Here is a 27,555-nt window from a genome sequence, read left to right on the forward strand (position 1 = left end):
CCTCCTCCTCCTCTCCAGTCTTGTTTTGTCGCTGTGAGAAAGAGGTGTGGGGTTGACCAGTAGTCCACACCTTCAGCCAGCTTTGTCCCCCTCTGAACACACCTTGGATTATTCCCCATTTTCACTTTTGTTGTATATTTTTCTCGATTTTCATTGGTTCCTGTGATCGACACTTGTTCAGTTGCTATTATGGACCTTGTCACCCGAATCCTGTGCCTTTGAGGTTAGTGATGAATAGTTCTCCTCCTCCTCTTCACACTTTACCTATTTTGATGGTTCTTGTTAGTAGAAAAAAATGGCTTGAAATGGGTTTCTGTTAAAGAAGTCTAAATCTACATTACCGTATTTTGTATATTTGGGAGTTGTATTTGTAAGTGGACAGGCAGCTAGGTAGTTCAGTCGCCATAATGTGCACAGTTGGCTTTATTTTAGCGTTTTCATTAGCACACTTGGCATGTTAAGGTTTTCTTAAGGGGGCTTTAACAAGTCACGCAAGTTCAATTGATATTTAGGTACATGTTCTTTTCCCCATCTAACGTCTCCCAAGCCTACTTCTGTATCACATTTCTTTCAAGGAAACAGCAAAACAGTATTCACCGTACTATGAATGCGGGAGTTTTATATATCAAGCTTCTATGTTGGATTGCACGCATCAAACCAGTTTCCTCAAACTCGGGTGACACTTTCTGTGGCTTGACAATGTGTGAGATCAAGTAATAGGTTTAAGTTTCTGTGTTTGTCATTTTAAGAACTAAGACAAATGATCTTTTGCTAATATGTCTGATTGTTGCTTTTCTTATATGAATTGTTGCCTTATATGGTGTGCTGAAGCAAGGGCGGGAACAGTGTTTTGCAAGCCCCTGGACCAAGCCCACATGTATTTTTCATGGTGTAGTATTCAGTAATTACACATCGTGGTGATTTTGATCCATGATGGCTTTCCAAATGTAATACAGTTGTTATTTAAAGTGGTAAATGCTGCATTAATGGACAAAAAACTGTTGTGGCTTTGCAGTTGTTGCTCTCCACGGTCCTGTGCATGGAGGCAGTCATGCAGTGCTTCATGCATCAAAATCTTCACTTCATCAGACCAGAATGTTGCTCATCTTGTAACGTAGTGACACAAACGGTCTTCATTTCAATTCAAAGGGAAGTTTGATCTCACAGCATTTTGTTTCCTCTTTTATGCCCATATTAGTTGACCTTCCCTAAAGAATTTTTCCCATCAATCAGTTAAAAATTATTCTGCTAAATGTTGTTGAGAATCTGTTTCTAAAAGTTGCTCAGTGCAGCAGAGATAAAAGCGCACTTCCTGTTTCACCAGAAATCTACTCTGCACTTTGTGGACCACGCAAGACATTGTGCACATACTATATCATATAGTTTGAGCAACATCAGATTTCACACCCACTTTATTTTACTGAAGCTGTCTTCAAATGCTGTTGCAGTATACTGCACAGAGCACTGTAGCTATCCTAGAAAAGCCCTGAACTAGTGCAGACCTAACATTTTCATCCAATTTTGGTCAGACTTATTTATGTAGTTATATTCATAATACCTAAGCGTGTGATTGTTTCATCGGTTTGGCATTCAGAATTGATTTTGTTGATGTAATGTCTGACGTAACTTGCAGTTGGGGCCCAACACAGGCAACTGAGAACAGATCACTTCAGAGATACCAAATAAATATCTGAATACTGAACTATTATTAGGTTTGGATCAATTGGCCTTGCAGTGGAAGAGCGAGTGTTTGTGTTTAACACCGGCTGTAGATTCAGCACATGACCCGGTGAGTGAATAGCTCTGTTGTGTCGAGCAGGCACGAGTTTGCATTTGACCTAACTTTTTCATCATACTCTGTGCCCACCCTGATTTGGATTGTAAATGAGGCCTCAGAGAATGAACTCATACTGGAGGTGCTGTTTAGTGAAGCTTTATGTGTGTGTGTGTGTGTGTGTGTGTGTGTGTGTGTGTGTGTTTGTCTCATTCAGAGGACATAGAGGCTGATAAAGAAAGGGGAGAGGGGCTAGACAGTCGTGTCAGGTTGGCTCTTCTTTCAATACAAAGTCAACAAGTCTTAGCCTGTAATTAGATCATTAAGCTTGGGCAAGATGACGGAGGCGGTGCAAGAGTAGAGCATGACGAGAGGAGGAGGAGGTAGGGTGGAGATTATTACTACAGTCCCAGCATGAAGAGATATGTAAAAAAAAGCAGGAGGAGGATTTATTCAGTTTCAAGTTACAGGTACATACTTTGAATAGAACAAACTTTATATGGTCAGGTACAAACATTTATTTAACACAAAAAAGGATCAAAAGTATTTCTTTCTCTATATACATTATCTGTTATTATCTGGCAGCTATAACACAAATATAATGCATTTGCACAGGCCAAATATGGATGGAAAGTTAGTGGCACTGACTAGCTTTAGCTCACCCTGTTTGTGGAGAAATGGAGAAATAAGTGACTATTTTAGAAGTTGTAACTGATAAAACAACAAATTAAACCAAAAGGAGACCAGAAAATCATGGTTATCTATAATGGATTTTAAATTGCTATAGCAAGAATAATTTATTTCTCTCTAAGGAGATTTATGATTTTGCTTGAAATATCAGCTTATTCGTTCACTTCTTTTTGTCAGGTGACCATCATTTCTACCACCACCTCTGATTAACTGTCCCATTTATGGAGGGGGATGCGGGAAACCAGTGGACTCACAGTGAAACTAGTGGTATCTTGTTTACTCGTGGCCATTATCTTTTCATAAATCTGGCTGGAAAATGTTAATATGAGAGTTCAAGGATGGATTTGCGTCATGTTTCCATGTCAGTTTCTCCATTTCTTCTTTGCCATTAGAATTTCCATAGCACTCTCTTTTTCTGGAGTGGATGGAGGCCTACACGTTGAAGAAGTTGTGGCTTGTGACGGGAAGTTTGAATTCCTGTGACCAGCTGGGAAAAACTGGGTGGGGAAAGTTAATGTGTAACACTCTCCTCTGCCCTAACGGCTACTGTCAAGGTGCCACTGAGCAAGGCACACATTGTATCTCCAGGTGCAGCAGGCATAGCTCAGCAGGTCAAAGCCACTCAGGAAACCCTCCCTTGATGAATAAAGTTAAATTGATTGAGCAACTGTCTCCCCATGTTGCAACTGTCTCATACTCGGAGCATGCTGGGACTGGCAGCCCGTTGTTCTGAAGTACATGTCGAACCAGAGCTGTGATCAACATCTGAACACAGAGCCCAGAGTCTTTCTCTATCCAGACAGATTTCATTTCAGTCCTGAAAAATGTATCTTGATTTGAAGTGATGTTTTTTTTTCTTCTTGCATCTCTCTCTTCAGACTTCCCGAGAACTGAAAAGGAGGTGATGTAATGCTGGACTTGTGATTATAAAACCCTTAATGTTCCAAAACATTCAAAGGTTGGCTTCGGCCTTTCAGAGATTTTTGTTTTTGCCTTAGTGGGCAAAGAAAGACTTTGAATGCACTCTACAGAGTTTCACATATCACATATAAACTCATTTGCAAATTTTCTCTCTACGTTATCACATCAACACCACCTTAAATACACCAGAAACTGTGAAACACTTGAGCTCCCACCCTCTACTTGTTAACCACTTTGGGGTCACAGAAGGCTCCAGAAGTGTCCAGGTGTCACCCACCTGGCAGGAATGGGTGAAAGACAAGAACGCCATGTTTTCGGGCACAGAGAGCGAGAAAGAAAGAGAGTTTGTGTGTGTGAGAGATGATATGTGGAATATCAGGTCACACCTTTTGATAACACCCCTGGTTATGCAACACACCGTGCTGGTCAGGGCACAGGTTCTGTGCTAGTAAAAGCAAAAGTCTCCTCGTATAATGGCTGCAAATAGGTCCACTTACTGCAGAGTCCAGCCACAACACAGTGTATCATGCTCAGTAGAGGAAAGTAACTAGGTACATGAACTTAACTACTGTATTTAAGTACAGTTTTGAGGTACATTTACCGTACTTGATTTTTATGCTTATATACTTACTTTTATGCTTCTACTCTATAACTTTTCAGAGGGAGTCTTGTAATTTCTTTGAGAGTTTACACACAGAATCAACTACCAAACAGTGTGTAAAATAGTTCAAATTAACTCCATGTTGACCATTTTCAACATTAAAATGCTGCTTACACGTTAATGCATCAGTAATAATAAGCTAATAATATAAAATGTAATGCAACAACACTGACAAGGGCCATTCTGCTGCCTAATGAGTACTTAAGTAAAATGTTGAATGCAGAACCTTTACTTATAATTATACATTTTTACATTATGGTTATAATACTTTCATTCAAGTTAACACTCTGAGTACTTCTTCCACCAATGATCATGCTGGATTTACCAAAAAAAGTACTTCCCATACATTTCTAAAGAAATAGTTGACTCTCCTTGGATAGCGTAAAGGTGAAAAATAAATATACTAATCATGAATTATGGACTACTAGAGAGTCAGCTACAAAGGCAAATACTGTTGAGATTGTATTTTTGGCGATGCCTTTAAGTAGCATGCAGTTCTTGTAAGTAACTTTAAAGCTTATTACTATACTTTCTCTAGTGAACGAGACTGTATCATGGAAATCGTGATATTGCATGTGATATTGCATCTTGATAATAGTTAATCTGTTGCGGAGCTTGTTAGGGTGGAGGCAGGTTTGAGGTGTGAAGTTTATTTTGTGCTAGATAAAAGCAGCATGCTCATAGAAATTTCCATTACAGCTTTCTGTTGGCTCTGTCTCTGTTTGAAGAATGGTCATTTTATAACTGTGTGGTCATTCTTAAATATGCTACAGCTAGCTGACAGCTATAAATTGCGAGCACATCACTATATAATGCAGTGGCCTGGAAACACATTCACATTGCTACGTTTTTCTCTCCAATTATATGGGTTCCACCCTGCATGAGGCAACATGGCTCAACAAATAAGCTCCCAACTGTGAGATGCATGTGCACATAAAACTGACATCCTCAGTGTAAATAAGTTTTAGCTGGTGTCTGTTGTCACCTCCCTCATGCTAATTTAAACATCATGTTGGCTTTAATGCAGTATCACTTGGTACAAAGAGGCATTCTGACCCAGGCACAGAGGGAAATTGATTTCCCACATGGAGGCTTTGGTCCCAGACACCCAGCTGCAGTGGTGTCTGTGTCTGGAAGCCTCAGCAGCAGGCTGTCAAATGGAAAACTGGCCATGCCCATAATGACTCCAGCACTCAAATGATCTGTTGAACTCCTGTCTGAGTGGAAAGGTCTTAGTTATGGAGGCCGGAGTTAAAGTTCATTCATTTCCTCCTTTATTTATTTTTGTCTTGAAACCTTGCCTCCTTTTCATTTTAATGCTTTGCTTTCATGTTATTTAAATGTCACCCCCCCCCCCCCACCTCATCACCTTCTCCTGCGTGTTTGTGAAATGCTCAATGACCAGAAATGAGAGGGCTGTGGCAGAGACTCAGGCATTTCATTTAGGTTAAATTGAGCCTCAAAGAGCCACATTTACAAGCACGAAGGTGTTCACCACAGGTTTGACAGACTAAAATTTAACCCTGTTTTAACATTAACTCTTACATCTAGTGTAAGCTTTAGTGCATAGCCTTCTCGTCAGTGCACGTACAGCTGCATGCAGAGATGACAGATTTTGGGGATAGTAACCACAGTGACATTTTAATTTCTGTACAAAACTTGCCCATCAAGCAGATCCCAATAGAGACTGAAACTACATTGTAAGTCATTGTTGCATTTTGGCTTAATGGCTGCTGAGAGTGCTGCTCATCTGTGCAGCCCCATTCACATCATAAAAACATTTCACTTTACTCTCACTTAATGCAAATGTGCTCATTTGCTTTCTTGCCAGGAATTGGATGAGAAGATTTATACCTTTCTCATGTCTCTCCATTAAATGGAAAGCTACAGCCAGCAGCCAGTTAGCTTAGCTTAGCATAAAGACTGGAAATGGGGGGGCAGCTAGCCTGGCAGCTAGCCTGGCTCTGTCCAAATGTAACAAAATCTGCCTACATGCACCTCTAAAGTGTCTCCTGGCTCCAGCTTCATGTATACCGTACAGACATAAGAGTGACAGAAGCTGTTTGAAAATCCATTCAGTTGTGTGCTTGTGCTTGTCTGGTCTTCACGTGTGTCCTTGCAAACACACCTTTGCCTTTGCTGAGCTGAATGAGGCCCACCGCCTTTCTTGTACCACAGAGCCTAATTTACAAGCCCTCTCCCTCTGCTTGTTCCTAAGCAACAGCCGCTCCTTGTTTACCTTTGCGTTTTTGCATTATGATTCTCGTCAGAACAACATACCCCCAGCCCCTCGGGAGACTGATTGTCAGGCCTCTTTATTCAAAGTAGCGTTGAAGCAAAGGTTACCATGTACATAAGCCTGTCGTTGATGTATGTATCATCCTGAAAAAGTAAAGGATTTAGGATTTAGAGACATTTTTATCAAACTCATACTTACTTTTATCGACATCCCACTAATAGTTATTACAGATCCTTAATGAAGTTATACAATAACGCCATGTAAATATTTAGTTATTTAACCTGATGAAGCATGTCTGTCTCTTTAACCAGGTAGTTTATTGTCCTCATCTCCTGCACCCATGCTGCGCCTTCCTCATCACCTGACCATCATAAATGAGTGTATTTCATAAAGCCTTCTCAAATATTGACCATGCTGGGCAGTCTGTCCTTCCGCTTTCTACACAGGCTCAAACAAATCTCCAATTAGGCGAAATGAACCTTTGATTGATGTTTGCAGCAGCTGAAATAAATGATGTAAATGAAAGTTGTTGGTATTAGTACAGTAGTCCTAACGTTTACGTTATTAGAAGTGTGGTACAGCTCAGACATAGTTGTAGAAATACCTAAAGCATGTCATCCAAACATCTGTCATGACTGCATGAGTTGCAGTTTAGGCTTGTTAGTTCAGTCACACAGCTTAACAGTTTTTGTCCATATTTGAAGAATGCAAATGACATCAATGCAATGACTTGGCACTTCTGTCCTGAGACGTTTTCTGGCTTCAAGATTAGATAGAAACATTGGCCAGTGATACCTAATACCACACTGACCTAGTATCCAATTGTGTGAAATCAGATAAGCTCTCTTGAAGGGGCTAAGCTGTCTCAGTGTGAGTGGTCCTATCTGCGAGGCTTTACGGGGGATCAGATGAGAGGAGCTGATTTAGTCGTTATTAGCTGTTTAAACGGAGCTTGATCTGCAGGAATCTTAAAAACAACTTTGCTAAAGCTGCAAATTAGCATGTTTCATAGTGTTTTAACCTTTCCAATGGAGGAAACAATGTTATACATAATAGATATAAATCTACTGTAGTGTGACATACTGTGAGCAGACAGAAGTTGCATTTCTTTGTGTCATTCTTGCTTCTGTTTCAGAAAACAATGTTTGACAGTGGACTCAAAGGAATAGTTTGACGTTTTGGGAAGTATACTTATTTGCTTTCTTGCCATGAGTTAATTGAAAAGATTGATTGAGCTTAGTTTAGCATAAAGACTGGAAGCAGGGGGAAACATGCTATGCTGGCTCTGTCCAACAAGAACAAAATCGACGTATCAGCACCTCTAAAGCTTGTTTACTTCCTATAAAAACCAAAATGTGAAATCAACAAGCTGCAGTTTTACAGGGATTTTGTTACCTTTGGACAGAGCCAGGCTAGCTGTTGACTCTGTCTTTATGCTAAGCTATGCTAACCAGCTGCTAGATCTATCTACATATTTGCTGCACAGACATGAAGGTTTTATAGATTTTGTCATCCCCAAAATGTTAAACTATACGTTTTAAGAAGAGCTTGACCCCAAAGTGTGTGACAAGACAGAGAAAAATTCGATTATTTCATCTGTTTGATTTTCTTCCCTCTCTAGGCGTGTTGTCTGCTACATACTGCTGCATGCCTGACTATGGGTGGACACATCAGTCTGCTTGTGTCCAGACCTGTTTGGTATGCAGCCTCCTCTGTAACAGCCGGGTCCCCTGCTCCCAGCCTTGACTCAGACTTGGAGCCCTGAGATTTCAGTGCTCCATCTGAACATGTAGTTATTAGTATGCTGCAAGGCTGGTGTGGAAAGTATCTTGGCAAAGTTCATACAGTATATAAGCTCCAAATGGAATTTCTCCCCTCGAGAAAATTAGCTGTTGTGGGAAGTTACATAATCTGATGGCTGCTATCAGTGGTAAAATTGCCCCGGTGGTTGTAGTTTAAGAAAGAATCAGGAATGTCATCGTTCACCTTGTTGGTTTGCTGCTGGTATTTTTCTGGGTATGATATCCTCTCTTGCTGCTGCCAGTATACCTGTGCTGTGACATGTTAGCATTGGTATGAATGTAAACACATCAGAGATGGGCGTGTTAATAAGCTATGTCAGAAGCAGGTACAGTATTTCTGTCTTTTTTCTTTTACAGCGAGGTGATTCTACTCACTAGCCTCCTGTACATGTGTGATGTCTGTGGGAGACTTGCTTACTGTATAAAAAGGAGAGACTTTAGCTTTTACAGTCTAGTCATGCATCAAATAGCTCTCACACAGCAGCCAAAACAACAGCAGAGTCGGCATGAAGCATTTCAAATATGTCTGCAAGAAAGGAATTAACAGGGCAGTGTGAGGCAACTGACACACACGTACAGACCTGCACGTTTTTTTATCCTTGCCTTTTGTGTTTATTTACTTGGAATCATTGTGATTTTGAAATTGTATAAATTACATGACTGAGAGGCTGTAGGGAGCAGTACTAACTACTTCTACCTGGCAGGTTCATATTGTTTTCAGATATCATTTCAGATCTCCAGAACTTCACAAATTCACAAACGTTTTTCTATCCTCTTGAGCCAGATGCATCGGATGCTATGTGATTTGGTAAAAGAGTTAAGTGGACATGGTCGTGGCAGGTTATAGAAAGTAAAGCAGTTCAAACTGCCGTCTTACTTTCCAGACATCATTAACATGTCCTTCACACCTGAACAGTGTCAACATATTGTTGCTGCTTGACCTCATGTTGTAAAACAAGAAGTGTCCATTCAAAATCTGGTTCTAATGTGATCAAATATCCAAACCAGATCTTTAAGAAGCAACAGATGCTCAACATTTACTGTACTGTTCTCCACATGTGCCAGCTCTGACTGTGGCCTGCATAGAACACATTTGAAAGAATAGTGTTTCGCGGAGCAGACAAACCTGCAAACTCGATAAAATATATTGAGCGTTGCTTGACAAAGAGTTGTGTCTTTGTATGTTAAGATACACCTTTAAACATCTTTTCTGGGATTTTTAGAGGAAGTGTTGTTATTTTTTTGTGGTTAGGCCAATGCTATGACCTTGACTAGACTGGCAAGGCTCAAACATTCTCAACATTAAACCCTGCAGTGGATAGGGTTGGGCTCTTATCGCCAGTTCTGGTTAGCAAAATACCCTGATTTTCCAAGCTCCAATGCTAATCTAGTCTCTTATCAAACCTTTAATGCCTCCTTCTTTTTAATTAGCAAAGCGTAATGTAGAAAACATTTTGGTGGCGTGATTCTCATTTTGTAAAACATCACTGGTGGTAGATTATATCAGCTAAAAGATCCGGCTTCAGATTAATTTCAACACCACTGCTGTTTTTAAACAGTGGTAATTTTGAAAAGATGACTCTTTCCCCACCATTGATGCACCTTGCTGGACCTGTCTTACTTACTCTGCAGCTTACTGATGTTGGGATGCTTTGATGAAACCTTACAACCTTGTGGACATTACAGAAGCACACAGCACATCAAACTCTGATGTTTGAAGGTGCAGCTGTCTTTTCTAAAACTTTGCTGCAATTTCCTGTCCTGTTTTCACAACTTCAATGGTTCTTCCTATCTGTCACATGTGGCCTGTTGCCACATAATAGAAATAGGCCGCTGGGGGTAGTTTTTGACAAATGGGCTGCATCTGTTAGGTTGAAATGTGCTTCTCTGTAGCAAAACCTCGTTTTGGATTCATCTGGTAAGACAGCAGTAATATATAGTCAAGATGGAAATTAATGACACCTGTGCAGTTTTGAAGGATTTATTGTGATTTGGATTTGTGAGGGTACATTTCCAGGCCTTTAGTTTGTTCATATTAACAAGAAGCAGAAGTAAAATCAGCAGATGGACTTGAATGGCTTGTTATGTGCTTTAGGGCAGTTATTCTCAGTGGCTCATAAAAAGTTTGCAGGGTGCTTCTAGTTGCACTGCACAGCACGGTATAGTGCACTGATATACTTGTCTCGCGTTCCGACCTATAAGTGAAAACTGTGTGGCAGGAACCATGTAGTTTGTTCTGAGAATTTCTGTAAAACCGACTCATGGGGCCAAGTAAGGGATGTGTGTGTGTGTGTGTGTGTGTGTGTGTGTGGAGGGTGGGGGGGGGTTAGTAATGCTTGTCTGTGTTTGCACGCCTTGTGTCAGCATTGTGGGGAAGAGATGTCTGCAAATGGCAGGTGTGGCTTTGTGAGCCCTATTGTGATCCTTTTAATTCGCCATCACTGCCATTGAACAACCTGAGTGTAGCAGGTTTGAAAATGTCAGAGTGTGAGAGAGTCTAATCTAATGCTGTCTCATTTTCTGACCATATTTTAGAAATACATTTTCAGCCTGCTCTTCTAATATATTGTATTTATGGGTCTTTGCAAAACCAATTATCTGTGACTCTTGCGTGCAAAACATATTTTCCTGCGAGTTTACCAACTAAAACACAATGCAATTCTGTGTTAAGGTACCAGGCTTTGTCATTTTATAAAAACAGTACAATTGAAAGTGAATCATTTTTGTCTGTTACGTCGCTCGTGGAGATATTTCTAGTAAATATATTATTCATGTAGGAAATGCTACCTGTGTCACAAGACTCATATCTACGAGAGTAATAGCATGTTGTTTGAGAAGGAAGGAGGGGGAGTTGAGAACTTTCCGCTCTTACACAGAGGAAGAAATTTTCTTCTGAGTGTGGTTTAACAGACAGGAAGCAGCAGAAACCCACTGCTCAGTGATGCTGTTCCTGTGAGTGCAAGATTCACAGGTCAGTTTGTGGGTGTTTTTTATACCCGGTTTTAAAATATGTCACTTCTGTTTCTGCATGTCATTATTTCTCTTGTATGCCCTGAACGAGAAAGTCCAGTACGCCGTGCTATCATAAAGGGCATGTTAGAAGAGTATATATAGGACAGAGAACAGCCTGTTAGGTCTCAGCAGGAAACGTGCGTCTTGCATATTTGAATGAAATTTGACCAAAACAGAAGTGGAATCTGGTCTTTGGAGACGTTTCTGAACTTTTGTCACTGGGGACATTACTGAGCTTTCATCCCTGTTCCCCAGACCACATTATCCTTCTGAAGCTAATGTCTAATCTTCCAAAAACATGCTAAATGTTATAACTGATAGTGTGTTAGTTGGCACAAACAACTCTTGTCACAGGAAGGCATGGGTCCTTCTCCTAGAACCTCGAGCCCGAGTGGAAAAGTACAAGGTTCGCAGGAGATGAGATTAAATTCCATTCTCTTTCTGAAAGCCTGTGCTCGGGGTGACGTTTTTCTTTCAGTCTTCATTTGGCTCTGGCACGACAGAGCCAAGTGCCTCCTACTATAAGGCAGACACAGTGAGTGCTGGCTCGGACACAGTGCCCAGTGCAGTGTCTATGTTTCTGATGCCTTGTGTTCTGCAGCTGCATGCTATTAGCCAGTGTCTGTGCCTGCCTCTGTGCCCGTTTCTGCCATTTTATCGCCACACGCATGGCGTGGCCTCAGGATTGCAGTGAAAGCACTCCTTTATTCAACTCAATAAAGTGGAGTGGAGTTTGAAACATGGTGAGACATGCTGTATTGTGCAACGCTGGGTGGTGAGTAAAATGTAGAATGCACAGAAAATACTGTAAACAAAACAGTTTTTATGGTACTGACATAGTGCTGTAGCAGTGGTGGAAACCACCTCTGTGTGTTTTTTGTCTGTTGTTGATGCAACTTCTTAATTACTGTCTACTTTGCTGAATTTGCAAACACTTTTCCAACACTATAACTCTGCTGCTATAACTCAATCAAGACTTTTTTGTTATCTTGAGATATAGATGAAAATGAATATACATACGTTGTCATTACTTTCTTTAATATTTCTCTCACTGCACTGAGAAATGTTTTTACTTTGCCAAAATGGTTATGTTTAAGCTTTTTCCTTGGCGCTAAAAGTGCTATTGTTTCATACTGCCATGTAGTTTAATGACTGTACTAAAACATGCCCAAAAAGGAAATTCTGTCCAGAAATGATGACCAGGATCCTCTGATGCCCATATGGGCTATCACAGGGCTTCAGGAATGAGCTCGAGCCTCATATCACTGAGTCATTTCCTTTACAGGAACCCAGAGGATCCTGCAAAAACAGCATGTCTGTGCTGACAACCACTCAATAACATGGTAGTGGTAAGCCCACGCATTTTCTGCCATCTTGCACATCAGTGCTTCACTGCACAGCTGAGTTGGCAAAACTAAACCATTGTAGGGCTCATATATGGTTGAGATTTCTCTCTGTTAGTACTGAAATGTGTCTCCCAGCACCGCAGGATGAAGGGAAAAATCACTGCCTCTGTCAGTTTAGAAACCTTTGCAGGTGTTAAGTGAGTGCAGAGAAGACTCTTGATTTATGTCCATCTCAGTTTTTACCAGTGCCTATACCTGTGTGGGAAAAAGATTTCACATACCAGGAATGCCGCCCTCTCTCTGACACCAGCAGCAGCCATCTTTAAGTACTGTGACTGCTGTATCGCCACCACCCCAGTACACTGCTGAACATGTCACCTGAAGAAATCTGCATATTTGTAACCTGAGCTGAAAATGGCTGATAAGTGAAGTTTGCCCTGGTCCTTTTCTCGCATCTCTCAATGTTTGCACTCACCACATGCAGGGTGAGTCATTGCATAGTCATTCAATTGGCTTAAATTACCTCCTTTCATGGTCAACAATGAGCTCAGCTGAAGAGACTAAAGCGGGGGAAGTAGGGCCTTCTGGGAATGCTCCATTTGTTCATGAATCCTGACTCTAATTGGTTGTTATTGCGACTGGCAGTCACCATGCTGTAGGGGTGGAGTAGACCAGTGTTTGCTTCATACTCCTGCTCAGTCTGCTGTTCACCAGGCGGCCATATATTACAGACAGTTGTGATCGCCGGAGGAGAGGAGATTGATAGACAGAAACACATCACAGACAAGGGCCATGATGGAGCCATACTGTCAGCCGTTCATATTAATGATTCTCTGTAGGGCTGCTACTCATGATTATTTATAGTCAATCAACGAATGCCTATCACAAGTTTGCAGACCCCAAGGAGTTAACAACCAACTTCTTGTTTTTATTTAAAGTTAAAAAACTCATATGGATTCAGTTTATTATACGAGACAGAAAAGAAACTTTAAATTCTCGCATTGCACAAACTGTTTAGAGATTTTTGCTCAAGAAATTTCTTAAAGCTGCCCTTATCTGTATTTTTATATTAGCAATGGATCGAATGACAACGTGTAATGTGAACGGAGTCGAAACCACAGAGAATTATCACCAACTCTGCAGTTCACCTCAGCTTTATGGAGTTTTAGCATTTTTCAGCACGTTGTTTTGGTTTTCCGGCCAGCAACATGAATGCTTTGGTTCCCTCTCATTAGAGTTTTTTTTTCCTGTTTTCAGCTCTAAAAACTGACTGTATGCTACCTGTCCAGGACCAAACAGTTGATAGACAAAGTTAGCGACCAGCTTGTGAACAAAGTAGAGCGTTTAGCAGCTAAAGAGTCAGATATTTCCCTCAGGAGTTGGTGGAGACCAAAACAGAGCTAACATGCGAGTGAATATTACATACACTCATCAGGTGGTCAAAAACATGTCTTCAAATGGATGCTAACGTTGCTCCGTGTCTGCTGGCTGTGTGCAAAGACGTTCACACCATAACAACTTCATGTGGTAATAATATGTCAGTATTGCTTCTTTTGCTCATCCAAAGTGGCCAAAAATGTATTTAATGCTGCTTTAAAATGATTTATTAAGATAATTGTCAATTTATTTACAATTACTGTCTATTGATTAGTTGACTAATAGTAGTGACTGACTAGTTTTCAACAGCTGAAAGCAATAGGTATTACAACTAGAGAGAGAGGGGGATTACATGAGACACATGTGTTTGGTTGGATCCAAACCACCACAGTTACACATTTCGTGCTCTAGACCTCTGGGTCACCAGGATACCCCGCCTGGTAACCACACTAAAATGTTCAAGTCTGTCAAAAGAAGGCTCCACCCAGAGCAAGTCACAGGCAGTCTATTTGCTCTGTGGACTATTATGCATTGACTAACATCCCAGTAAAATCCCTCCCTTCGCTGTTCTCCTCCTCTTCTCCTCTTCATGACGTAGCGAGTGCAGTTACAACCCTGCCCCTGTGCTGGGACAAGGCAGCTGTTGTCATGTGCTCTGGGATAATGTGCAGGCTGCGTCTGGCTAATGGCTGGCTCTCTTGTATCCCTGTCTTCTGTTAGCACGGTGCCAACTGGGCCATCCAGACCAACGATGCACTGACAGGAGGGATATAGAAGATACATACACACTGATACAGTCATACAGTACATTGTAGTATGAATACAGCAGACAACACACATGCACATAAAATCAATTATACACACAAATACAAAATACAGGAAAGGAGATTAAAAGATTTACTGTTTACTTCTATCTTGATTCCCGCTGATCTTGCCGAGTCTGTTTCCTGTTATCTGACAACCCATTAATGATTAGATGCTGATGATTTGATCATCATTTACCCCCATAAACTGAAATATTTACACTAACAGCTCCATACATTTCTATAAATCTAAAACAAACTGTACAGCTACAAAGGAGGAACCAAGACGCTCTGTTACAGAAAACGAAGGCAGCGAGGCCGGGCAGGGCAACTTCAGAGTGGTCCCATATGATACAGGCCGTTACACTTCTACCTCATCCCACATGGAGTGTCTTGGTCCAGATTCACAGAGGGCAGATGGGGGCATCTGCTGTAAATATGTGGGTGTGTGTGGTCCATGTGAAATTACAACCGTCCACTGATGTTTTTTCTTTTGTTTTTTCTTTTGTTTTTCCTTTTTTTATATGATTTATACATCTTCCTCCATTTGGAAGCCTCATAGAGTGTATACCCTCTTTTCTGCTTGTGTCTGGTAATGGCTTGTCACACTCTCCCGGCGCTAACATGCCAAGAAGACCAGGGCACTGAAGAGCTCCAGACAGATGGCAGCAGCGTCCTGCTCTGGCAGAGGTGGGCATGGACGCTGCCCAGCAGAGACAGCAAGAGGGACGAACTGGAGTGAAACACTAGCCCACTTCCCCGTCTCTCTTCTGCCTCCCAAAAGGATGCTTTCCAGACCACAGCCACATGGTACTACTGTCTGGGTGCTTAGCAGAAAGATAAACTAAATCGCAAAATGAGTTTGGCCCCTGTGCCCCACAAGCTGCAGAAGTTCAGTCCTCCTCTATCACCTCCTCTCCTGTTACCCCCCTTTCCCTTCAAAATACAATTGGGCCTGGTATGCAACTTCGTCAGTCACACAGGCATTTCAAAGCAAATAAGCTCCACCCTGCAGTGGAAAAAGCAGTGTGTGTGTGTGTTGGGTGGGTGTACTAAACATTGCCATCTCCGGCTTTTTTACTGCTGCCAGCTCTTTGGTCTCTGGGAAAGAGGAGGTTGGGGGTTTGTTGCCCTGGGGTATCCGTTTATTCTTCAACCCAACACATCATCAGCCCCACCCGTCCTTCAGCCTTGAAACCTGCCTGTGGGTATCGGGTTGTTGGGACACCCCTCACACACACACACACACACTAACAAGCACACGACCACCGGTTTCCCTCCCCCGCTGAATGTGATCATAGTTTCTCCCCGAGGGTCAGCACAGAGGGGCTTCCAGAGCATCATCAGACGAGTGATCTCTCGTCTGTGTGTGTGTGTGTGTGTGTGTGTTTGTGTTTCTATGTAGAGGGAGGGTCTGTTGAGACCCTCTCCGCCCAAGCACTTGCTCATGTGATTACAATATGAGCCCCCTGGGCCTTATGAGCTAGGGTGGTGTGCTGAGGGGTGTCTTCACTTGAGAGGCGTTAGTGATCAAATCAGAATGACTTGCGCACTGAGATCCTCCTGACTGTACGGTCATATGTTGTTGTGCTTATTTTGGAGCTGCAAACATTGACTGATTGGTCGATAGGAAGAAAATTAATCGACAAGCATTGTGGTAATTGAGTTAAAATTTATTTTTCAAGCAGTAATGCCAAACATTTGATGGTTCCAGGTTTTCAAATGTGTGAATTTGCTGGTTTTCTTGCTCTTACATTATAGTAAATTGAATATTGTTGGGGGTCTGGATTGTTTATCGGACAAAACAAGCTATTTGAAGATGTCACATTGTGCTAGGATAGTGTGATCTGCATTTTTCATTGTTTTAAGAGTTTTTTTTTAGATCATATGATTAATCAATTACTCCAGAAAATACTTAGTTGCAGCCCTAGCTTATTTAAAAGATCACTTTAGTAACACCCACATATAGTTTCACCTTTTAAGCCTGAGAACCTGAAATGGGTGGACAAAAGAGGCTTTTTAAATATTTTGGTGACACTCTGATATTTGGATATAAATGAAGGTATGTTGAGTTAAAGTAACTGTATAAGATTAAAAATAGCTCTCTGATGCGTGCAGGAATACATTTACATTATCATTAAGCCTGACACCTGTTGCAAACTATTTTTCTGGTGAGCACAAAAGACTTTTGCTCCTGACTCACTCTGTGAGTTCATTCGAGGGTTTGTCAGGCAGGGAGGCAGGAATCAGCCAGTGATCTGATTTCTCTGCTGAAACTTGTGGCTTTTTCAGCTTTGAACGTCAGTTCTAGATTTAGCACAGATTCGTATGTCCTGCCTGAAACTGTGTTGGTCTGTTATTATTTGAATGGTGAGTTTTTAGGCCTTTCCATCCCCTCACACAAGGACTCTCTGTACTGTCTCTGCTCCTCCCTGCCTCTCTTGTCTCTCAGTGAAATTTAACTGATCTAATATGTCTCCTGACCTTAGCCCCTATCTCTTTCTCTCTCTGCCAGGTGTAGATGCTCCAGGCGCAGCGGGACCCAGCCTCCGTGTCAGAGAGGGACGAGGCTGCTCCCACCTGGGCCACAGCACTCCTCTGAAACTCGGCTCGTGGTCTCTCTCTCGGAGCGCTAACCACCCAGATTAGAGGACAGAACAGGAGGACGACAGGGAAGCCATTTTGTGAGGTGAAGCCGAGTCTCTGACCGTGCAGACGAGGAGCCAGGAGTAGTCGTAGCCAGGATATTTTAGGCTCCTTTCTGCCCTCTGAACTCCACTGCCATGACGACTGCAGTACAGCCCAGTGAACTGGTGTTTGAGTTTGCCAGCAACGGGATGGACGAAATCAATCAGGTAAGTATCGCACTGGAGAAACCACATTTTCAACTTTTTTAATCCAACTGTTTGTCGCTTTTATGCATGACTGCGCTTATAGATCAAAAGACCTTTGGACCAGTGTTTGACCATCCATCTTTTTCAACTAGATGTACTGTATGCGATCTTGTTGATAAATGTAAGACTTTTCATAGCAGAGCAAACAAAACTTGTGTAAACAGCCTGGTCACTGGGAGTAGGATTAGCTGTGGCTCAGAGCCTGTGATCTTTAACTCTGACAACATGTTGGGGAACGAGGCAGGCGGAGGGGAGGATGGAGCAGAGAGGAGGTCTGGGAAGAGAGGAGTATGGGCTGCTGGGAGCACAGAAATGGAAAGATTGAAAAACCTGCAGCGAACGTTAGGGTGCGTGGGAGGGAAAGGGTGGGGCTTGGCCATGAATGTGTTTATGGCACAAAGGTTACTGTGTGTGTGCATACGATGTGAACCTGTGCCTATGTGTCTTTTCATTGTCCGGTCAGGTGTCCAGTTATCTCATCCCCACACCCGTGTCTGAATCCTGTGGAGCAGGCTTGATTGTAAGTGTGGTTGTATGTGTGTTTATGTATACTGGTATCTTTATGTGTATCTAGAGTGACATGTTGTCACTGGATCCCTGAATAGCACCGGTTCAGGCCTAACCTGACAGACCAGTTACAAGGCTGCTTGGAACGGACGGCATAATTCCACTAGAAGGTCTTGCATTGTTCCAGTGCTACAGTTTTGTTCCTTGCTGCACCCACTCAGCCTGTTATGCAAGCAGTATGCCCCTATTTACCAAGTCCTGGAAATACCCCCGAAAAGGAACAGCATACTAACATACTGCTGCAGTGGCCATTTTGTTTCTGCTGGCTGTCGTAAAGATTTATTTTGGCCACAATAAAGCTGAGTGAAATCATGGAGTAGGGTCTGTAATGATTAGCCATGCTATATTGGTTTTTAAGTCAATAAGTAGCTCCCTGAGGTGTATCATGACTGCAGGATGATACTTCTGATCCAACAAGGTAGCCATAAAATATTTGAAATAAGAATAAAAAGGAAAAGTTTCTACGTGGTCGAGCTGCAGAAACAAAGCAAGACAAAACACATTTTTAAACATGATAGTATCTCTCATGCTATGAGCTGTTACGCTCAAATATCATGACTATGAGGATATTGAAAGTGTACAGACCATTCCATTGTGGCTGGGCAGGTAAAGCAGAAGAGAGTGGGGTGTGGGGGGAACAGCTTGCACAGATGCTGTTGCTTTCAAAGGCAGAATGGGGAACTCAGAAATGCAAATCGGCCTGATTCTTATCGCTCCTGTTTCCCTACTTGAAACACTATTCAACAAAGAGGAAGAAGCAGTTAAAACCTTTTAGGATGTTCAATATTATTTGTCAGACTGTGTTACATGCCTTTAAAACAACAGTCTCTCTCTTCCATAGTTATTCTATCTTGCACATTGCAACACTCTGTTTGCATGACAATACAAGACTAGTTTGAAGGTGTTCCCATCAAAAAACAGAATCCAGTTAGCATCAAAACAACAGCAGAGACAGCAGCCTCAGACGTCTCATGCTCTGTCAGCAAACTGTGTGAGATTCAGGCTTTCTGTGTGACGGGAGGGGTGTGAAGGTGCTGCTGTTTCAGGAGCTCAGCAGACCAATAGTCACAATGCCTTTGTCTACACACATGATTGACTCTCTCTCAAGGACAGCAAACATAATTTAAACCCAGAAGAGGAGACGTGCTGGCCGCAATGTCTAGCTATCCGATAATATGTCTACCAACGACCCCGATTAACGGGAAACATTCAGTGTATGTCAGTGAGACATTGATAGCATCTGTAGTCAAAGCAGAACTCTGAGTTTTTATTAGCCCCAGGAGGCCTCGAGGTTTTGAGATGACATAAGCTATTTGTTGTTGATATTCAAAGTTACGATAGACGTCTTGTGGAGCCATCTTGCTCTAGAATCACAGGCACCTACATTATATACAGTGTGTTCAATTACTAATAAACAATCCTTGGGTTGTCACTGCTGATCCTGCTCGGGAGGCCTAACCGTTTAATGCCGTGTCCAAATAATGAGCCGGTCTGTTAGTTTCCTGGTTAAAGTGTAGCCGAAATGGGAGTGTATCCATGGACTCCATTGCCCCCTCTTCTCACCCCCACGGCTCAAAGCCCAGACACCTGGTATGCCCCAGAGGTCCAAACCAACAATGGACACTTGTCCAAAGAGACAGATAAGCCTTTATTCGTGTTTCTCCTACTGCACCTTTTTCTTTATGCTGTTCCTCATTTATTCAGGTCATGACTGTAAGAATGTGGTCTTAATTGATCTACATTGTTTGGTTATACATTTTAAAAACTACCACATAATACTCATATGTAGATTTAAGGAGACGAGAGGCCGCCACTTCACATTTTGTAAACTACTTTTCTGTTGAGTGTCTGTCTGGCAGCATTGTAAGTTACTCTGACTACAGGCAGTTTGGTATTAAGAAGGTGTTTGTCCAGTTATGCATACATTCAATTTCACTAATCTTTTAACTGCATAAAAAATCTTCAAAGACGGAATGTACTCTCTCCTGTCCCTGGTGGGCTGAAACAGTGCTGATTCTCTTTTATCTGTTTCTGTGTATTTCAAATGTATAAAAATACATTTAGAAACCATTCCTCAAATCCCTAAAGCAGTTGCATTAGCTGCTTGGCATTGACATGGCAGAAGAAATTATTTCAGTATATTTTTGAAGTGTAGTCTGCTGCCATCTGCTGGTGGTCAGTTGACTCAGAATTGTTTTGCATCAAAGTACTTGAGGTGGCCTTTTCATTTAAAACAAAAGCAGAGATTATGACGGTTTCTTTTGATGGTTTCTGATTCAGATCTGTCTCTCATGTTGTTTGTTTTTCAAACTGTGAAATAAACAATAAAGATTGTCAGCTGTCACTTCAGGCTACTAGAACCTGAAAAACAGAAAATAAGAGTTTTAGAGGACCTCATGACTGACTTACTGAAAGGACTGAGTTAGTCCCCATGTTCCTCCCATTGACACGAACCAAGCGCCCAATGAGCACTCTTGACACAGTCTGTGTTTCCCTCTGTCCCCTCGCTGCTTCCTACATCAGGCTTTGAAGTGCCTGAAATGAGACGGCAGGGTTAGAATTCCCAAAACACGTTCAGGACATGATGAAGGGGGCGCTTGCCTGCAATTCATGATTGATCCATTAACATTCATTTTGGCTTATATAATTTCTGAGCACAAGATTAACTTCTCAGGAGAAGTAGGCCAAATCAAACAGCTGGTTCCTGTCTTCTTCAGGGGGTCCCTGTGGGCCGCTGCAACACCACAGAAATTAACTCTCCTCCATGCTATGTGCCTTCACATTAGCTGAAATTGACTATGAATCTACAATATTTTACAAGGCAATAAAAATAAGAGACCAAATCTGGTTATGGCATTAATCTGATGTCATCTGGGGGTTTTATATTGCATTTATGATGTGTAGTGGAGGAATTAATGGTGTTTTTATTGCATATACACACGCGTATGTGCAAAGACCGGCAGTCCCCGGCCTCCCAGTGATAGCTCCTGCGTTACAACATCTCATACCTTTTCTCTGTATGTGTCCTCTCTCTCTGTCCAGCTGGACGACCCGTCAGTATTCCCAGCGGTGATTGTTGAGCAGGTGCCTGCAGCCGATCTGCTGCAGGTCTATTCAGGCCTGGAGTCCGATGAGGTGACCAACGGCATCATGGTGGACACCACTCTTCATGTTGTGGAGGAACCTTCCATCTTAGTGGGAGGGGTGGACCTCTCAGGTAAAGATGTTTCACTTTGCTATCATTTAAAGGGAACTGTGAAAATGCAAAAACATTGGAGACAAACTCTCCAATGATAAATGATTGAAGAATAAATAATTTGCATTATTCTTTGAAACACATTGATATTTTCCTGAAAATAAAGCATAAAGATTTCTTACTTACTTACTCATTAAACTTTTACCAGATCAAGAGCCCTGTTTTTTCTGAAATGTTTAATATACCTAGCAAAAATGTCTCGTTTATGCAAACTTCTTTCAGCACAAGTGAACCCGATCATGATGTTACCTTTAAACTCAATTCATGCCAGCAGACATAAAAAGGAGCCTGGTAGTCATGCTAGCCCAAATACAGCCCAAATCAGAAACTGTTTATTGCCAAGTAACATACATTACAAGGAATTTTCTGTGGTCTGAAGGTGCTATTGTTTTGATAACAAATAAGTAGAATATAAAAGCTAAAATAAGAATAAGAATAAAAATAAAAATAAAAATACCACAATATACAAAGACGTTACCTACAAGGATTTCTAATTAATGGATTTGTTGTCGTCTGGTGGACAGAAACAACAGTCTCAGGTGCAGAGGACAGCATGGAGACGAATGAAGCTGCAGCAGCTCTTCTTAACATGGAGTCTCCAAACAACATTTTGGACGAGAAGCGCATGAGTAAGTTATTTTGCATATTCTACAATTTAAAAAATGGTGACAAACATTTCAACTTTGATCTAACATTATTCATATTTTGAGCATGAGATACATTCTTTATGGTCTATTCATGGTTTGTCTGTGTTTCTGTATCTCTTGTTTATGTATAGTTCACACCTACGGCACTCTGCTGGAGTCAGACTTGACATATGCCCCTCTGAGGCCTGACCAGATGGATAACAGTGCCCTTGACATGTCTCTAGACGAGGACACTTCATCCATGGACGAGATACCCCAAAAGTGTCCCTTAAAACCGCAGAAAAAAAACAAAGGTAATACTGTGATCCTCCTCCTCCTCAGAACGCAGGAATTATCTCTTGTACATTTCTCTTGTACACACAAACATTTCAGTTTTGTAGATAATTGGATGATTTCACTGCGATCTCTCACCTTGTAACACACTACCCCTCAATTTGAATCATAGTGCGGAAGCCGCGGGCGGTGCGTCCCTGCTCCCCTATCACCACCCCTAACCTGCCACTCAGGAAGAAGAGCAAAGAGGGCAAAGGTAAGCCTCACTAACTAGCCCATTTCTCTGTAATGAGCCAATAAGAATCAAGGTCTCTCCTCCTCTTGTGTGCGCTCTGTTTCCTCCTGTGGAGCGTGCAAACAGCAGTCCTCAACCCCTGTAGTCCGGCAGGGGTTGAATCTGGGCGAGTTAATGGATGAGGGGATCTCAGAGTGCTGTGTTTCACAGGGAAACAGAAGTGATTGCCGGCTGGAGGGCACATTGATGCTCTACCGATAGAAGCAGGCTAGCGCTGCTCGATGTGAACCCTCATTGCACCATACAGTGTGACACAACAAGGAGGGGGGCGGGGGGCTGGGGACGGCAGGTTCAGCTGCACACATATACATCACCCTGTCATGGTGTCTGGGATTCAAGTGACTACTGGGAGCGTTGCTGTTTTTAACCACTTCTGGCCAAAGCATCTCACAAATGAGAGTAATCTACTCCCAGCCTTGGTACAATTAATTCCCTTCCATGGCACACACACACACACACACACACACACACACACACACAACGGACCCAACAATGGTTAAAAGAAAAGAGTAGTTTCTCCTGTAACCTCATAGCTGCCATTTTAAGTAAAACTGTAAATTACTAAATTTATTATAGGTGTCTACAGCACAGCATAGCAAGGTCCCACCATGAGTGCACAATGTGCTTGAATGTTAAACATGACTTAATGTATCCCCCCCCCCAATTTGCAGGCAACACAATCTACCTGTGGGAATTCCTTCTGGCTTTACTGCAGGATAAAAACACCTGTCCCAAATACATCAAGTGGACACAGCGGGAGAAAGGCATCTTTAAGCTGGTGGACTCCAAAGCTGTTTCAAAGCTGTGGGGCAAACACAAGAACAAGCCTGACATGAACTATGAGACCATGGGAAGAGCTCTCAGGTAAGGGGGAACATAGGAATGAGCACCATGTTTTTTTAAAGCTTTGTTGTCACGCACGTTAGCTCACATTTTGCTCTGACCACTGCAGACATGATCCCACAGATGTGTTCATAATAACACACTGGAATGACAGTTTAACAGTGACTAAGATCTCTGTATCTACTTTCTGCTCTAGGTACTACTATCAGAGAGGCATCCTGGCTAAAGTGGAGGGGCAGCGACTGGTCTATCAGTTTAAAGAGATGCCAGCTGATCTGGTGGTGATCGAGGATGAAGACACAGGCTCTGATGCCAATGCCGGGTACGGGAATCAGAGATCTACCAACGGGCGGTCTATGGTCCGTGGAGGGTCCAAAGGGCACGGGAGGGCTCACGGTCACCACCAAGTCTCAGTGAAGCAGATGAAGAAGGAGCGGAATGATGAATATCTGTACCAGGAAGCCAACTCTGGACACACTGAGCATCTCCTTCAGTCTGTCCATGTGTTTCAGACCAGCCAAGAGTCGGTTGTCCAAGATCCGGCTATGAGGTAGGAGATTGGCGAGAGGAACACACATTCTTTAGATTACACACAATTTTACCAGCGTTTTCCACACTGTGGATTATCCAGAGGCCTTCTGAGAGGGACAGTCTGCTAAATGAAGAATGGTTTCATTTTTCATTTTTATTTGAATATAGCACAGTGGGTGCTAGAAAACATTCATTTGTGATCAGAGGTTTCATGATCTTTCAAACTAGTGCCAGACTGATGAATCGGCCGGGGGGATATTAGCTCATGCCGGATATATCGACGCATAGGATAATGTTGAGAGAATTCAGTCCCTAATAAACGGTTTATCCATCAGAAAACACTGACATTTTTAGTTTTCAATCATAAAGTGTCCATCTTTGTACATACCTTGGTCACAATACTGGAATGTCAAAATATTCCTGGTGTGATTCCTTATCAAAAATGTTTGTGTATGTTATTGAAAAATTGATATCTCAATTTATTGTTATTGGATTTTTGTAACTGTCAAATATCAACGTCAGTACAGACCTCAAAAATGCAGCATTGGACAGGCTCTATTCCAAACTCACAGGATGCTTCGACAGCAAGTCTTTTCAGATGAGTTTTCAAGGTGTAAAACTTGTTTATTCGGTGGTCCTGGAAATTCAATAATTCGTGAACTCCCTGACACACAAAATGACTTGACTTGAATATGGTGCTCATACATGTATACACATGCACAGAAATGTACTTGTCCTTGAAATTCACTTAATATGACTGACTCAACCTTTTAATGGCTGCGACTTGTAAGAGACTTCAGCTCTGTCTTGAAACCTTGTATCTATGAAAAAGGCAGCTTTTCAGAAATTGAGATAAACTGTTAACTAAACTTCAGCACATACTCCATTTGTAAAGCTTATAATGTTCACTTTTTGTTGATGTCAGAGAGACGTGGATCCAACTCTTTGGTCCTCTTTGTTTTGCTGCACAGGTTAATTGTGTCATCTGGGTTTTCTCTAAGCTGTTGAACATTGTCTGCAGTTAGAATCAAGGAGAAGAAAGATTTCTGCAGTGCAGCTGACAGCGCCGTTTGTTATATTAATAAGGGCATTAGTTCTGCTGTTTAGGATCATAGCTGTGCACTGGGTAACTTTCTCAATGGGGTTCCATTAAAAAATAATCCTTGTCTTTATTTGCAAAGATACAAACTGAATATTCAATTACAACAGCTCTGTCAGAGAAGATGAAGAAACACAAGCACATATTCAGTTCCTTTTGTCTTCTCAGGACCATCTCTGCTCCTGCATCAGTTCCCATGGTCCTGACATCTCCTGGCTCTCTTCATTCTGTTCCCCTCACCACCGTTCTGGCCAACGGGGACTCGAGCCACTCCTCCCCACCTCGGGTTATCCTCCACACCATGCCCTCCGCAGGTGGTAAAGATGTGCTTACCCTCCATGCGGCTTCTCTAGCAGGTGGAGCCAACAGCCTGCAGGACGACCTCCCTCAGCAGCTCCTGGTCACCAGTCTGGGCTCCTCTGCTGTTTCCTGCTCCACCACCTCTTCCTGCGCTTCCTCTCCAGGAGTCATTAGCTCCACTGCTTCCAACCTTAACCTCCCTCGCCTGGTCACCATCAACACAACCTGTGGGCAGACCATGGTGGCACAGCAGCCGGGCACCGTAATTGCCACGGTGCTCAAATCCAGCGACCTCTCAGGGCTGCAAGTCAAAGAGGAGCTGCTGGACCCCAGCTACTTCCAGTCGATGGTGAATGGTGATCCATCACTGGCGGCACATACGTTTGAGAGAGAAGAGATTGAGGTAGGAGAAGCAGAGCTGCAGTACAGGACTGTGATCATTGATACCAGTCAAAGCCAGGGCCAGGAGGCTGCGAGTGGAACTATAATTAATGGACATTCCTCCCAGAGCAGCAGCCCTAGTGAGGGCCTGACCCCTGTGGAGGAGCTGGAAGTGCGTGGGGAGATGTCCCTGCAACCTGAGCAGGGAATCAAAGGCCTGCAGGAGCTGCCACTGTCTGTCCAATTGCCTGCAAACTTTATCCAGATAAAGACAGAGCCTGCAGAGGCTTAAGGCTGCAGGACTCCTCCACACAAGCTGAACCAAAAACAACCATTGAATCATTTTGACCACAGACTTGACTTTTTTTTTTTCCTACCACAGTGATCTGATCAAAGATCAGAGCGAGGGATGCGTGTTTCTCTTAAAGGTTGGTCACCTCAGCCTCAGGATTTATTGTTTACTCACATATTTTGTGACCATGTGCCTAATTTTAAAAATCAAGGGAGTGTTTAGTTTTTCTAAGAAGTCACTTTTCAGATTTGGGATTATTTTCCATAGACATGAACCCCAACACACACACACACACACACACACACACACACACACACACACACACACACACGCATACATAAAACAAGCTCCCCTATAGGAGAACAGCCATTGGATTAACCAGGGATCCCTGTCTACCAAATGTGCCAGTTAGTAATTTTCTTACCTTACATCTCATTGGACTATGTTTTAAGAGGAGAATGCAACAAACCAAAACTGGGGACTGAATGCCAAATGGTGCAATGAAATCAGACTTCTGAGAACATGCAGAGGGTTCCCGTGGATGAGGGATGGATGCTGTGTCACGGCGTCCAATCCGGTGAAATAAAAAGAAAAACACATCTCAGAGTTTAATTGAAGAGTGCCTTACAGGAAGTTCAAACAGCTCAAGACTCTTTCTTTGAAACGTCTGGGAAAAAGATGAAAAACGGACTAAATGGCTTTTCAGACTTTCAGACATCTAAGAACTAATTACTCATTTATTTTCATATAAACAAAAAAAGGTATGCATTCACTCTCTATTACTCCTGGCCTTAAAACACTGTGTTACTATGGAAATGGGCATTTTCTGTCCACCAAGGACAGTCCAACATCAAAACTGTTTGTATAGAGCTGCAGACCGGAGGCACAGCAAGATAGGGAGGCACAAATGGAGAGAAAGAATACGCAGGATAAAACAGATTTTATCAGCCTCTGCTTCAGAGGCTCCAAGGTTTAAATCCTGTTTATATGAAATGGAATTATATATATATATATATATACATATAATATACAATTGAGATTCAATTTTAAGGCCATAGCGAATTTATTTATTTTGTGAATTTCTAAATTCTGTATAAAAAAGGCACATTTGTCTTCTATTTACATGTGTAAACATGAGGGAAAATACAAAGAATATGAACATTAATACCAGGAAGCTTATTTGGTATTTCTTTTTTAAGACCAACATTTTTCATTTGTATAGCATTCCATATAATCAGCTTTGGTATTTTCTTGAGTTTTGGACTCGAGTGCTCAGTTCAGCATCATTATTCCACTGTTATATTCTTTTATTGTAGATATCCCCTGTTGTGTGTCTGATTTAAACATGTACTGAATGTGCTTTCGTTCCTTCTTTTCAGCAGACATACCTCTTTACCTTTTTCAACAGTCAAGCCGTAGGGACTATGCTCTCAAAACCGTTATGTTCTGTGTTCTGCATAAAGTATCAATGTAATCAATCAGTATGTCTTTGAAATCATATCTCAAGTTTGTTTAGTTATGTGGTACAAAAACGTACCACTTCTGACTTTAA

At 42.1% G+C, this 27,555-nt stretch overlaps 1 protein-coding gene across 2 annotated transcripts; it reads left to right on the forward strand.

The window, feature by feature from the left end:
• Positions 1–27,135, forward strand: elf1 (E74-like ETS transcription factor 1). 2 transcript variants are annotated; one of them, XM_070913499.1, is made up of 10 exons: positions 1–223; positions 17,141–17,480; positions 17,983–18,039; positions 21,129–21,303; positions 21,867–21,971; positions 22,121–22,282; positions 22,435–22,518; positions 23,229–23,421; positions 23,597–23,950; positions 25,199–27,135. In XM_070913499.1, the coding sequence occupies exons 2-10, from the start codon at positions 17,409–17,411 to the stop codon at positions 26,001–26,003; spliced, it is 2,007 nt and encodes a 668-aa protein (XP_070769600.1). In that variant the 5' UTR covers positions 1–223; positions 17,141–17,408; the 3' UTR covers positions 26,004–27,135. The 2 variants fall into 2 exon arrangements, with proteins under 2 accessions (XP_070769600.1, XP_070769601.1); XM_070913500.1 differs by lacking the exon at positions 17,983–18,039.
• The last annotated feature ends 420 nt before the right edge of the window (positions 27,136–27,555 follow it).

Source organism: Enoplosus armatus, chromosome 10 (assembly GCF_043641665.1).
Source record: "Enoplosus armatus isolate fEnoArm2 chromosome 10, fEnoArm2.hap1, whole genome shotgun sequence".
NCBI classification, from domain to species: domain Eukaryota; kingdom Metazoa; phylum Chordata; class Actinopteri; order Centrarchiformes; family Enoplosidae; genus Enoplosus; species Enoplosus armatus.

Coding starts and splice junctions, on each gene's coding strand:
- elf1 (XM_070913499.1), top strand. CDS start 17,409: ATGACGACTGCAGTACAGCCCAGTGAACTGGTGTTTGAGTTTGCCAGC. Junction 22,283..22,434: donor ACCGCAGAAAAAAAACAAAG/GTAATACTGTGA, acceptor TTTGAATCATAG/TGCGGAAGCCGCGGGCGGTG. Junction 22,519..23,228: donor GAAGAGCAAAGAGGGCAAAG/GTAAGCCTCACT, acceptor CCCAATTTGCAG/GCAACACAATCTACCTGTGG.